The 14,110-nt window shown below is 43.8% G+C and overlaps 1 protein-coding gene across 4 annotated transcripts in view; it reads left to right on the top strand.

The window, feature by feature from the left end:
* Nucleotides 1-13,808, top strand: part of KLHL6 (kelch like family member 6) — a gene marked incomplete at both ends in the record, with an annotated part of 56,555 nt that extends 42,747 nt beyond the window's left edge. For 3 of the 4 annotated variants that reach the window (XM_082655039.1, XM_082655040.1, XM_082655038.1), the window contains 4 exons: nucleotides 2,585-2,822; nucleotides 10,205-10,407; nucleotides 11,936-12,149; nucleotides 13,507-13,808. In XM_082655039.1, the coding sequence (XP_082511165.1) occupies nucleotides 2,585-2,822; nucleotides 10,205-10,407; nucleotides 11,936-12,149; nucleotides 13,507-13,808 (957 nt within the window). The remainder of the gene's footprint in view (nucleotides 1-2,584; nucleotides 2,823-10,204; nucleotides 10,408-11,935; nucleotides 12,150-13,506) is intronic. The other variant, XM_082655041.1, reaches the window with a different exon arrangement.
* Between the last annotated feature and the right edge of the window lie 302 nt (nucleotides 13,809-14,110).

Raw genomic sequence — 14,110 nt, 5'->3', positions numbered from 1 at the left:
TGTTGGCCGGGGCTGCAGTTAGTCATCTCAAAGCTCAAACGGGGCTGGAGGATCCACTTGCAAGTTCCCTCGCAGGATTGTTGACAGAAGTCACTTCCTTGCTGGCTGTTGGCTGGAAGCCTCATCTTCTTGCTACTTGGGCTTCTCCATTGCAGCTGTCTTTCTTTAGAGCAAATGACCCAAGAAGGACTGAGAGAGCTGTCAAGATGGAAGCTGTAGTGCCTTCATAACCTAATTTCAGAAGTGGTATACCAACACTATTGTATTCTATTGGCATAGAGATCAACCCAGGAACAATGTGGAGGGAACAACATAGGATGTAAATGCCAGGAGGTGGGGATTGCTGGGGGCCATTGTGGAAGCTGGTTACCACAATGATCTAGACTGGAAAAAAAAGTCTTTATCAGGTCCTGGGTTAACTAACTTGCCCATTCATTCATTCATTCATTCAGCCAACATTTATGGAAACCCACAAGCTCCAGGCACTGTTCTTGGTGCTGAGGATCCATTGGAGAAAAGGGCTATCCCTGCCATCAGGGACATTAGAATAAATTACATGAGGGTGAAAAGCGCTGTGATAGGGAAATTCAGGACTGTGGGAACAGGTGTGGAAAGGCAAGAATGGCTTCCTGGAGGAAAGAACAAAATGACATTGAAAATAATGTCAAGTGGCTTACAGGGTAAGTGGTTGGGAAGGTAGTGTGGGCAATCGAGGACAGATAGTATGGGGAGATGCAGACAGCAGGCAGGAATGCAGGCTTCAGTCAGTGGGAGCAGAGTCTTCCACAGGCCAGGACTCAGGACCGGGATGCCAGCCCTGGGAGTCAGGAGTAAGATCATGGCTGGTTTGGTCCCCTGCTAGTCAGCAGGCTGTTGATGCAGGAGAGCAGACACTATGAATAAGATGGGGGGGGGGGCTTCAGAGAGGAGGCTGAGGCTTGGCTCTCAGAACCAGAGTAAGGGTCACAGGGAACCAGTTCTGAGAAGCTAGTGCTGTCCTCTAAGCATTGCCCTATAATCCCTAAATCCTCCCTGCAAGAGGACCAGATGGGTGCTAGAGGTTGTCCCTCAGCTGTGGGAAGGAAGGTTTAGAGGCTGGAGGGAGAAATCTCAGATCGGCCAAGTTTGTCTTTGGTGCCAACTCATTGCTCATTCCTCTCCTACCAGCTTGGTTTTCTCATAGTGCCTCCAAGTTCTCGGGACCACCCCTTCCACCCTTATCCCAGCTGGCCTTTCCACTGTCAGTGGCCTCGGTCTCAGCCCATTGCCCAGGATTTAAACTGCCACACACCTCCTCTCCTTTCTGCTGACGCATAAAGGAGAGTCCTGCCACATACTTGATGGCCATGGTCTGGCCTCAATAACTGAGGATGCAGCATTTACTGTATCTGACTATTGGCACAGAAAAATAAAGTCTCTTCTGGGAAAGTAGAGGTTGGGTGTTGGCTGATCTGATTACATGTGACTATTGATTGGATTCACCACTTGTGGACTCAGGTAAACTGTTTGTCACCATCTGTGGGCAAGATTGAAGTTCCATAATCCATATTAGTTCAGCTTAACCTTGTAGGAAAGAGTAGCTGCTTTGGCCATGTGGGAAATAGGTGCTGCTGCCTCTCTGTCTCCCATCAGTTCCCCTGTAGAACCTTCCCCATCAAGCCCAGGGATGGCTGGAACCAGGAGGAGGGCAGCTCTCCCTTTTCATTAATTACAACAATATGACATCTCCCACCACTCCTACTGCCATGACTAGCTGTGGAGGGCCATGCGTGTGCCAGGTGCTCTGCTCAGCTCTCTACATCACAACCTCATGAATGCTCACAGTGGCATGGTAGCATAGGAATGATCACAGGAATTTACAGAGATTGTGTTGCTTCTCCAAGGTCACATGGCCATCGGTGGTGGAACCAGGATGGAACTCTGGTGTATTTGACTCTAAACCTCTGCTCTTTCAGCTGGGTTCAGATATCTGTGGTATGGATTTCTTTGCTTGTTCAAGGCTCTGAAGGGTCATATGCTTGATGTTGGGACCCAGTCCCCCAACCTCCTTGGACACATCCTTGCTCCCTTTTGGTTCTTTTCTCCTAAGTCTCTGGATGCTCTTATGTGCCCTCAGGACTTCTCTTCCAGAAAAGGCCTGGTAGCGAGCAAAGTCTGGGATATCATCAAGAAACTGAAACCAGGGGGGAGTGGAAGGTGGCCAGAAATGAAATTCCAGGATTCAGTGCTTCTGACCAAGCAAGAGGGAAGAGGCAGGAAAGTGCATTTGATGGTAGACAGACCTGAACTTCTTAAAAAGTAGCAAAATCTACAACCGATAACCTTTATTGAGTACCTACTATACATCAGGCCCTGGGCCAAGCACACTAAATATATTATCTCATTTAATCCTCATGACAAACCTATGAGGTTGTTACCACTAAAATTTCCATTATACAGAAGAAAAACCTGAGGCCCAAGGAGGTGAAGTCACATGGTCCTACGGTGGCAGAGTTGGGAATTGGGCTCTGCTCCTCTGGCTCCACAGCCTGAGCTCTGAACCACTGTACCATTCTGCCTTTTTGTACTCCCATTGATTTTCCAGATCATTTCGGAGCGCACCAAGCCCAGGATGCATGAGTTCCAGTCTGAGGTGTTCATGATCATCGGTGGCTGCACGAAGGATGAACGGTTTGTGGCAGAGGTAACCTGCCTGGATCCCCTGAGGCGCAGCCGCCTGGAGGTGGCCAAGCTCCCCATGACAGAGCACGAGCTGGACAGTGAGAATAAGAAGTGGGTGGAGTTTGCATGCGTGACATTAAAAAATGAGGTCTACATCTCAGGTAAGCAGAAGCCATGTGATGCCAAAGCCAGCCCCCAAGGCACTACATGTTTTCCTGAGTGAGAGACAGGCAACCATCCCAGAAGAATTACTGTGGATGGCACTGATCTAGCACTAACTGGGTCAGGATATGGAAACCAGGCACTCAGATGGTCTTATCATGGAGAGTGAACCCTAATCCTTGAGCAGTATTGTAGTAGGAACTGGGGGAGCAGGCAGATAGGACTTCCTTCATGGAAAAGGAAGAAGGGAAGTGGTACTAGAGTTTATTCGGTGTCTGCTATAGGCATAGGACACTGAGCTAGCCACTGGGAATACAGTAATGGATAAAAATGTCTGCTCTTCCCCCCAAATCTGACCTCTCCCCTCAAGTTTATTAGGTCTTACTTTTAGATGCTCCAATAGCATCCAGTACTTTTTCATTTCTTACTTCTAAGTTGTTTGCTTAATTGTTTTTAACTGCTCTATGCCTGTTTCCCATTAGTCCTTAAATTCCATGAATCAACACTGTATTCCCAATACCTAGCGCTGTGTCTGGCCATAGTAAATGCTCAATAAATATTTATTAAATGATGTAATCTCTACCATCTTTACAGCATAGTAGATGAATTTACTCTTTGGTAGCAATTAATTATTGCCTCTCACATCAACTCTATAAGGTAGGTGATTTTAATCTCCGGATTACAAATGGAGAAAACCGAGGCTCAGAAAGGTATGGAACTTACCTAAAGTCACACACTGGTAAGTGTCAGGCAGGATTCCAATCCGTGTTCTCTGAGTCTCATGCTCTCCCATGACATTAAAAGCCACCTAGCTCTTCTTGCAGCACCAAGGGAAAAGACAAACATCCCTTCCCTTCTCTTGGAGGTTTTCTTTAATCTGAACTTGTTTTGGAAAGAGCTTATTCCTAGAGCTGGTCTCCTCCAAGATAAAGGGCAGGTCAGTTCTTCTTTGAGTCTATTAATACAGACTAGGGTTTAGCTTTCTTTTGTCTTACAGAAACATTTTTTAATTGTTGTAGAAGATTTAAGCAATACGGGGAGTGTAAAGTAAAATATGGCAGTTTCTCTGTGCCATCACAATCCTACATGTTTTAATTTTTTTTTTTTTTTTACAAAAATGGTTTTATATTGTCTTAGAGTAAGTAATGCCAGCTGCTGTAACAAACCCTGAATCTCAATGAATCACCAGAGAAGTATGTGTGGGTTGGGGGAGAGCACCTGCTCCACTCAGTCATTCAGGGACCTAGGCTCCTTCCATCTCATGATGAGGCTGTTTCCAGACGTGACCTTCAAGCTTGATGCATTTCGGGAAGAGAGAGAAACCCAACAAGTTGAAAAGACACACCTGCTCACAACAGCCTCGGCCTGGACATGAGGCATCAGTTCTGCTCACATTCTATTGGCAAGAACCAGCCGCATGCCCTCCCTGCACCCCCGCCCCCCATGGAGTGGGGCTGGGAAATGTAGTTTAGCCGTGTGCCCAGGAGGAAAAGACAGGTTTGGTAATCATGGTCAGTCTTTGCCACATACACTACACATAGTGTTTTATTCTACAACTTGTCTTTTGTCCGTCTTCAATTTGTTGTTGTCTTTTAAAAAATGATACAGGCTGCTAACACATATATATGGAATCTAAAAAAAAAAAAAAAATGGTCATGAAGAACCTAGGGGCAAGATGGGAATAAAGACACAGACCTACTAAAGAATGGACTTGAGGATATGGGGAGGGGGAAGGGTAAGCTGGGACAAAGTGAGGGAGTGGCATGGACATATATACACTACCAAATGTAAAATAGATAGCTAGTGGGAAGCAGCCACGTAGCACAGGGAGATCAGCTCGGTGCTTTGTGCCCACGTAGAGGAGTGGGATAGGGAGGGAGGGAGGGAGGGAGACGCAAGAGGGAAGAGATATGGGGATATATGTATATGTATAACTGATTCACTTTGTTATAGAGCAGAAACTAACACACCATTGTAAAGCAATTATACTCCAATAAAGATTTTAAAAAAATAAAAATGATACAGGCAATACATGAAAGCATGCTTGTTGTACTAAATCAACAGAAATGTGTACTCAACTAACAATCTGTTCTGGACATCATTACATGTTGGTATAATTGATCTACTGTATGTGTTAAGCAATGTAATACATGTAAAGAACAGCACAATCCCAAGCACGTGGTGAGAGCTCAGCAGTGTTAGTCGTCATTATCATTACTGCGAGGGTTGTTACTACTGTTCATTTCACCAGCTTCAGGGCTATCTATTGAATGAATGAACCATAATTTTTTCAGCTTTTATTTTCCCACTGAAAAAAATACCGCAATAGGCATTTTCATACATATATATTTATGAACTTGCGCTGATATATGGAGAGATTCCAGGAAGTGGTCATAAGATGTGTAAATTTAGAGTTTTTGTAGATATTGCTAAATTGTCCTCCAGAAAGTTTGTACCAATTTACAGTTCAACCAATGATGAATGTCAGTGCCCATTTTCTACATCCTTGTTAACATTTTTTGTTATCAATTACATTTTTAACAGACTTGATTGTGTAAATTTACACTCTTAGATCGTTAATGAGGTTGAATATATTTTCATATATTTATTAGGTAAACGTATCTGTTTTTTAAAAATGATCTGTTCCTACCCTTTGTTTTTCTATTGGTTGTCTTTTCCTTATTAATTTTTTGGAGTTCTTATATCTCCTTTGCTATTTGTATTACAAATACTTTCTCCCAGACAGTGGGGTTGTCTTTTAACTTTGATTTATATTTTATATAGTAACTTTCTTTTCTATATGTTCTAGGTTTCTTGTCATGCTTAGAAAGCCCCCCCACCCCAAGATCATTAACATCTTCTCCTATATACTCTCCAGTTACTTCTATAGCATTTACATTTAAATTTTAAGTATAATGTGAAATAGGGATCTAAATTTTTCTCTAAACAGGTAGCCAGTTGTTCTAATGCCATTTATTTAATAATCTCTATATCTTTTAGTCTGTTTCTGTACCTTGTTTTTATTTTTTATTTTTTTTTAACATCTTTATTGGGGTATAATTACTTTACAATGGTGTGTTAGTTTCTGCTTTATAACAAAGTGAATCAGTTATACATATACATATGTTCCCATATCTCTTCCCTCTTGCGTCTCCCTCCCTCCCACCCTCCCTATCCCACCCCTCCAGGCTGTCACAAAGCACCGAGCCAATATCCCTGTGCCATGCGGCTGCTTCCCACTAGCTATCTACCTTACTACGTTTGTTAGTGTGTATATGTCCATGACTCTCTCTCGCCCCGTCACAGCTCGCCCTTCCCCCTCCCCATAACCTCAAGTCCGTTCTCTAGGAGGTCTGTGTCTTTATTCCTGCCTTACCCCTAGGTTCTTCATGACACATTTTTTTTTTCTTAAATTCCATATATATGTGTTAGCATACTGTATTTGTCTTTTTCTTTCTGACTTACTTCACTGTGTATGACAGACTCTAGGTCTATCCACCTCATTACAAATAGCTCAATTTCGTTTCTTTTTATGGCTGAGTAATATTCCATTGTATATATGTGCCACATCTTCTTTATCCATTCATCCGATGATGGACACTTAGGTTGTTTCCATCTCCGGGCTATTGTAAATAGAGCTGCGATGAACATTTTGGTACATGACTCTTTTTGAATTTCGGTTTTCTCAGGGTATATGCCCAGTAGTGGGATTGCTGGGTCATATGGTAGTTCTATTTGTAGTTTTTTAAGGAACCTCCATACTGTTCTCCATAGTGGCTGAACCAATTCACATTCCCACCAGCAGTGCAAGAGGGTTCCCTTTTCTCCACACCCTCTCCAGCATTTATTGTTTCTAGATTTTTTGATGATGGCCATTCTGACTGGTGTGAGATGATATCTCATTGTAGTTTTGATTTGCATTTCTCTAATGATTAATGATGTTGAGCATTCTTTCATGTGTTTGTTGGCAGTCTGTATATCTTCTTTGGAGAAATGTCTATTTAGGTCTTCTGCCCATTTTTGGATTGGGTTGTTTGTTTTTTTGTTGTTGAGCTGCATGAGCTGCTTGTAAATTTTGGAGATAAATCCTTTGTCAGTTGCTTCATTTGCAAATATTTTCTCCCATTCTGAGGGTTGTCTTTTGGTCTTGTTTATGGTTTCCTTTGCTGTGCAAAAGCTTTGAAGTTTCATTAGGTCCCATTTGTTTATTTTTGTTTTTATTTCCATTACTCTAGGGGGTGGGTCAGAAAGAATCTTGCTCTGATTTATGTCATAGAGTGTTCTGCCTATGTTTTCCTCTAAGAGTTTGATAGTTTATGGCCTTATATTTAGGTCTTTAATCCATTTTGAGCTTATTTTTGTGTATGGTGTTAGGGAGTGTTCTAATTTCATTCTTTTACATGTACCTGTCCAGTTTTCCCAGCACCACTTATTGAAGAGGCTGTCCTTTTTCCACTGTACATTCCTGCCACCTTTATCAAAGATAAGGTGTCCATATGTGCATGGGTTTATCTCTGGGCTTTCTATCCTGTTCCATTGATCTATCTTTCTGTTTTTGTGCCAGTACCATACTGTCTTGATAACTGTAGCTTTGTAGTATAGTCTGAAGTCAGGGAGCCTGATTCCTCCAGTTCCTTTTTTTGTTCTCAAGATTGCTTTGGCTATTCGGGGTCTTTTGTGTTTCCATACAAATTGTGAAATTTTTTGTTCTAGTTCTGTGAAAAATGCCAGTGGTAGTTTGATAGGGATTGCATTGAATCTATAGATTGCTTTGGGTAGTAGAGTCATTTTCACAATGTTGATTCTTCCAATCCAAGAACATGGTATATCTCTCCATCTATTTGTATCATCTTTAATTTCTTTCATCAGTGTCTTATAGTTTTCTGCATACAGGTCTTTTGTCTCCTTAGGTAGGTTTATTCCTAGATATTTTATTCTTTTTGTTGCAATGGTAAATGGGAGTGTTTTCTTGATTTCACTTTCAGATTTTTCATCATTAGTATATAGGAATGCCAGAGATTTCTGTGCATTAATTTTGTATCCTGCTACTTTACCAAATTCATTGATTAGCTCTAGTAGTTTTCTGGTAGCATCTTTAGGATTCTCTATGTATAGGATCATGTCAGCTGCAAATAGTGACAGCTTTACTTCTTCTTTTCCGATTTGGATTCCTTTTATTTCCTTTTCTTCTCTGATTGCTGTGGCTAAAACTTCCAAAACTATGTTGAATAAGAGTGGTGAGAGTGGGCACCCTTGTCTTGTTCCTGATCTTAGTGGAAATGCTTTCAGTTTTTCACCATTGAGGATGATGTTTGCTGTGGGCTTGTCATATATGGCCTTTATTATGTTGAGGAAAGTTCCCTCTATGCCTACTTTCTGCAGGGTTTTTATCATAAATGGGTGTTGAATTTTGTCAAAAGCTTTCTCTGCATCTATTGAGATGATCATATGGTTTTTCTCCTTCAATTTGTTAATATGGTTTGTCACATTGATAGATTTGCGTATATTGAAGAATCCTTGCATTCCTGGAATAAACCCCACTTGATCATGGTGTATGATCCTTTTAATGTGCTGTTGGATTCTGTTTGCTAGTATTTTGTTGAGGATTTTTGCATCTATGTTCATCAGTGATATTGGTCTGTAGTTTTCTTTCTTTGTGACATCCTTGCCTGGTTTTGGTATCAAGGTGATGGTGGCCTCGTAGAATGTACCTTGTTTTTAATTGATCAGTTTGTCTTATACTAGTAGCACATTATTTTTATTATCACAGCTTTTTAGTATATTTTGATATTTGCTAGGGAGAGCTCTCTCATTCCTTCTTCTTTTTCAAAAGTTTCTTAGAAATGTTCCCAAATCTACTCTTCCAGATGAAGCTTAGAATGGTCACTTCATGTCCTCCAATCCATGAAAAGCCCTGAAGGCACCTAATATATAGGTTAACTTGGGGAGGGTTGACATCTTTGCAATAACCTGTCTTATCATCTGTGCACATGATAGGCCTGCCCAGTTAATCAGGTCTTCTTTTACATCCTGAAGTAAAAAAAATTGTCATTTTTTTCCCTTTTTAATAAAGTTTGCATACATTTCTTGGAAAGTGTATAGTTATTTTATAATTTTGGACACTACCTGAATGGGATCAATATCACAGTGTTTTGAATAGAGACCTCTAAGAGGTATACAACACCCCTCCCCCAGAATGGTTAAACCATATGAACAAAAAGAAAACAGGAGAGGATGAAGCTCAGTCTCCCTAGCAGCCAGGGGAAACCAAACTATGGCATCATTTTTCTCCCTCAGGCTGTAAAACAAAACAAACCAACCAAAAAAACCTTCCTACTATCCGCTGTGGGTGGGGTATGGGGAAAAGTCAACCAGGACAGCTTTGGAAGGTTCTTTGGTAGCACCTGTAAAAATTCAAGGTGGGCACACCATTGACCTAGGAATCCCACTTCTGGGCTCCACCCTTGAGAAACACTTACCCGTGACACAGAGCGTCATTAATGATATTCATTTCCACACTGGTGCACATTTTAGTCTGAAAGGTACATCCTTTGTTTTAGGTAGTTGGTAGTACTCTGTGCTGATGGGGAAATGGAAACACAAAGTCATTAAAATATTTTATTAAAGTCACCAGAAAAGTCAGCTCTCCTTTGTCTTGGTCTCTCTCCCTAACTGAATTACCTATTTTCTATCTATTGAGTTGTCTTGAAAAAATGTTTTAGCAGCTCACTCTCAGATGATCTGGGGTGAGCATCTCATTCTGTTCCAATAGAAATTGTTTCAAAGTAGGACAAACCTCACTTATGTTTTTATAGAGATCAGAGTTATGAACCAAGAGAATTTTGTAAGATTTCATGGTGATTTTCCCGGGTTTGTATTTGTTTGAATAAATAAGCAAACAGAGAACTTAAGCTGGTTTCTCATTTGCCCGCTGGTCAAGGCCCTACTATCCCCACCTGCAATCGTCCAACTTTACCTGTCCTGCCTGACCTCCTGCCCCTGAGCCTCACAAACACGGGAGTCCAGGCTCCTGTTGGTCCCCACTCACCTAGGCAGACTTGGGTGCTACTCCCCTGAAGCCTTCTCTGGACCTAGCTCACGGAGCCTCCTCTTCTCTGAATTCTCACAGCACGGAGGTGACACAGGGCACAGCCCAGCGCGTGATCCACCCCAGGCTTGCGCTCTGTCTCCCTGTCACCCTGTGCAGGCTCTGTCCTGGCAACCACACTGCGTGCACCTTCATGATTTCTTTTGTCTGGGGGGATGGGGCAGGGGTTGGTGCTCGTCTGGGGATTTAACACTCTGGGCCAGTGGGGAATTATGGGAGAAGCTGCATTTCTGACGTATCAGTGGTTTCTTAAATGCTCTCTATGTCTCCTAGGTGGCAAAGAAACACAGCATGATGTTTGGAAATATAATTCTTCAATCAACAAGTGGATTCAAATTGAGTATTTGAACATAGGCCGCTGGAGGCATAAGATGGTGGTGCTCGGGGGCAAGGTCTATGTGATCGGAGGTTTCGATGGCTTGCAGAGGATCAACAATGTGGAGACCTATGACCCCTTCCACAACTGCTGGTCAGAGGTATAGATTATTTCTATGAGTAACTCTGTGTTATTGCTTCAAAGCTTAAAAAAAAAAATTGGTATCTGCCAATGTAGGTATACGGCTTTCTGATCTCCCTGCTCCCACTGAGAACATTTTCAGTGGCTCTGAGCTTCCCTCCTCATAGGAGCCATCATTGCTGATCAGGTCACGGAAATGATTTCCTTCCAGGTGGGGGAGCTCTGTGTGGGTACCTGTCCTATCCTGGCCAGAACCCCAGATGTAGACGGGAGGCTTGATCCTGTCTTGGTCTGCATGTCTTGGCCTAGAGTCTCTTGTCTCCTCCGATGCCATCTGCCCTTGTCTTCTCCACACTGGGCATACCAGGATCTCTTGACTACACTGTTTGTTGAATCCAGAGTCATTTGGTAGTATTTAGAAATCAGCCCTTATTTATTTACCTATTAGTGATGAACCATTTGCGTGCCTTCAAACAAGACTTTAGCAATGCAATCTCAGGTATATATCATACTCAAGAAAAGGCAAAGCATTGCTCATCAATGGGCATAAAGTTTCCGTTATGCAAGATGAACCAGCTCTGGAGATCTGCCATACAACATTGTGCCTATAGATAACAATACTGTATTTTACACTTTAAAATGTGTTAAGAGGGTAGATCTCATGTTAAGTATCCTTACCCCCACCCAACACACACACAAAGGTAAGGTGACCTCACTTCCTGTACTTCCAGATTATTCCCAATTTCAAATTTTCTTTCTCCTTATCAGATTATATGTCAGAGCATGTTCCAGCTTTGGGGTGTGTGAAACGTGGTCATCACAGGCACAAGCAAAGGTAGACAGGTCATGATGGCATCCAGCCAAGATCTGTTAACCTGAAAAGAACTTTATGGGGAGCCCTTAACATTTATAAGGCTGTGCCCAAGAACTTCTCAGTTTAAGTCCCATCACAAAGTTGCTCCATGACCCAAGAGGGTTATGTTAATGGGTAAGAAACCCTTAAAAGTCCCCTTTAGTGCCCTGGAGTTCACAGGATGGAAACACAAGCCTGGCTTAACCCTCAGATCTGTATGTTGCCCCAGAGTGGGAGAATATGCTTACCTGTGGCCACCTGAAACCCTTATACCAGCTTTTCTTCCTAGCTATAAGCACCAACGACAATGCCTGGCACATAGTAGCACTCAGTAAATATTTTTTGAATGAAGGAGCACATGAATAAATATGAATATGCATGTCTGAGAAAGCATTCTCCTCCAACATTGGCTGGCTTCATCTGTATAAACACTTATTCCTGTATACCCCTCCTGCCCTGAGATCTGAACTCTGGGAGAAACAGGCTAGAAACATCTGGAGCCTGGCGGGAGGGTGGGAAATGTACGCTTTGATCCTCTCTGTGTCTCAGGGGAGTCAGGCCCACAGGCCTTGTGACTTCAGGCAAAGGATTCCCGGGTTTGTGTCCCCTGGCTCCTGGCCTGTGTCCTGTGAGCCATGGCAGCAATCTGGGCAGTGTCACTGACAGCTTCTCCCGGTGCCCTGTGTCTCTGCAGGCTGCACCCCTCCTTATCCATGTCAGTTCCTTCGCAGCCACCAGCCATAAGAAGAAGCTCTATGTGATTGGGGGAGGGCCCAATGGGAAACTGGCCACGGACAAGACTCAGTGTTACGACCCTTCAACCAATAAGTGGAATTTAAAGTCGACCATGCCAGTAGAGGCCAAATGCATCAATGCAGTGAGTTTCCGGGACCGTATCTATGTGGTTGGTAAGTGAGCAAATGGCTTCTTATTTAAGAGTAGGGTCCCCTACACCTGCAGCCCTGCAGGTAGAGCACATGAGACCCTCCTGGGAATTCTTGAGTTCCTGGGTGATGTGGGTGGGGTTGAAAAGAAGAGAAGATGGGATTGGTCCAGGCCTTGGTGGAATTTACCTTGCAGTTCTGGAGACAGAAACAGCCCCCACTTAGGAGACATACAAGACAGATGGACAGTGGTGCCCAGGGGAGGAGCAAGAAATTGCTTTGGGAGCAAAGTGTGTTGTAAGCATTAGCAATGCACAGAAATTGAAATATGCACCGTATAAGTGCCCAATAAATAGTAGCTATCTTTATTTCTTATTCTGTGTTCATGGGAATTTTATTCTTCCGAATTGCTTTGGGGGCTCTGAACAGTTGCATTTAGCTGGAAGGAAAGCCTGACTAGCCAGACCACAGTTGACATGTAATTGTTAAGGGTGATGGATCTCAACCCTGACTACTCATTAGAGTCATCTATGGAGCTTTTTCCAAAAATATGGGTAGCTGGGGCTCGTGCAGACCAATAATATCAGAAGGAGAAGGAGGACGCTGGCCACAGTGTCAGGTGTTTTTAATGTGCAGGTGATTTTAATGTACAGCCAGGATTGAGAACGACTGATCAAGGAAATACCAAAAATAAATAACTCCAGCAAATGAGAGCTAATCAGAGAAGGCTTCCTGAATTCAAAATATGGGAACAGATTAAGGCAAAACCCCTTCTCTCCCTTGCTTCAGGTTTCCTGTGTCTTTATGGTCAGACTCGTGACTCTGCCCCAAAGGTCTAATCTCAAGATGGGTAACTTGGGCTGGTGTCCCAGGTCATGCTCAGTCTAGAGATGCCACCACCTCCAGTCACTGCCATGTAGATCAATACAATGCAAGACTCCTATGCACCAGGCCTTCTACCAGGTGCTTTATGTGCATGGTCCTTCTGATTTCTTATCACCGCCGTGGTCTTGGTGCTCATGGTTACAGATCCAAAAGTGGCAGAGCTGGGATTATGAGCCGGGCCTATCTGATGCACCAGGTGGTATTTCTGCCAGGAAGCAGTCTTTATGGTACATTTTGGCAGCCATGTGAAGACAGGCGTCCTTCAGAACCTGATTAGCACCGGGCTGCAGAGTTTAAAGGGCTATGAAGTGTTTCCATCATGAGACTTGCTGCCCCTAGTTATCCATTCTGGCTTTCTGGAGAGCAGAGCCGTGAATTTGCTCTTTCTATTGGCAAGATGGTAGACTTGACCTAACCAGGAGTAGGAGTTTAGTGGTTAATGGGGAAGAAAACCAGAAAACAGTGAGATGCCCACGGTGTTTTCTTTCCTCTTCAGGAGGGGCCATGAGAGCGCTGTACGCCTACAGCCCTCTGGAGGACAGCTGGTGCCTGGTGACCCAGCTCAGCCACGAGAGGGCCAGCTGCGGCATCGCGCCCTGCAACAACCGGCTCTACATCACTGGGGGGCGGGACGAGAAGAACGAGGTCATCGCCACGGTGCTGTGCTGGGACCCCGAGGCCCAGAAACTGACGGAGGAGTGCGTCCTGCCCCGGGGGGTGTCGCACCACGGCAGTGTCACCATCAGGAAGTCGTACACCCACATTCGGAGGATCGTGCCTGGAGCTGTGTCGGTCTGACTGCGGGAGCGCGGAGGGCGGAGCCGCGCGGGGAGCCCTCCTCCCTCTCCCCCGCATCGGTCGCTCTAAAGCAGCTAGCGGAGCTTGAGTTACAGGCTGTGCATACATCAGGGGCTCACCGCAGCTCCCCATGGCGGCTCCTTGGAAGTCACAGCTTTGGGACTTGAGACCAGCCAGGACTGTATGTGAGACCTACCTCAGGAGGAAAGAAGAATAATACTTGACATTCAAGACACACCTGTCCCATGCCAGGTTTGATACCGGGCACTTTTGTATACCAATTCCTTTAACCGTCAAATGAC

Source organism: Grampus griseus, assembly GCF_964374135.1.
Source record: "Grampus griseus genome assembly, chromosome: 5".
Taxonomy (NCBI): Eukaryota; Metazoa; Chordata; class Mammalia; order Artiodactyla; family Delphinidae; genus Grampus; species Grampus griseus.
This window is presented reverse-complemented; position numbering and strand designations above follow the sequence as displayed.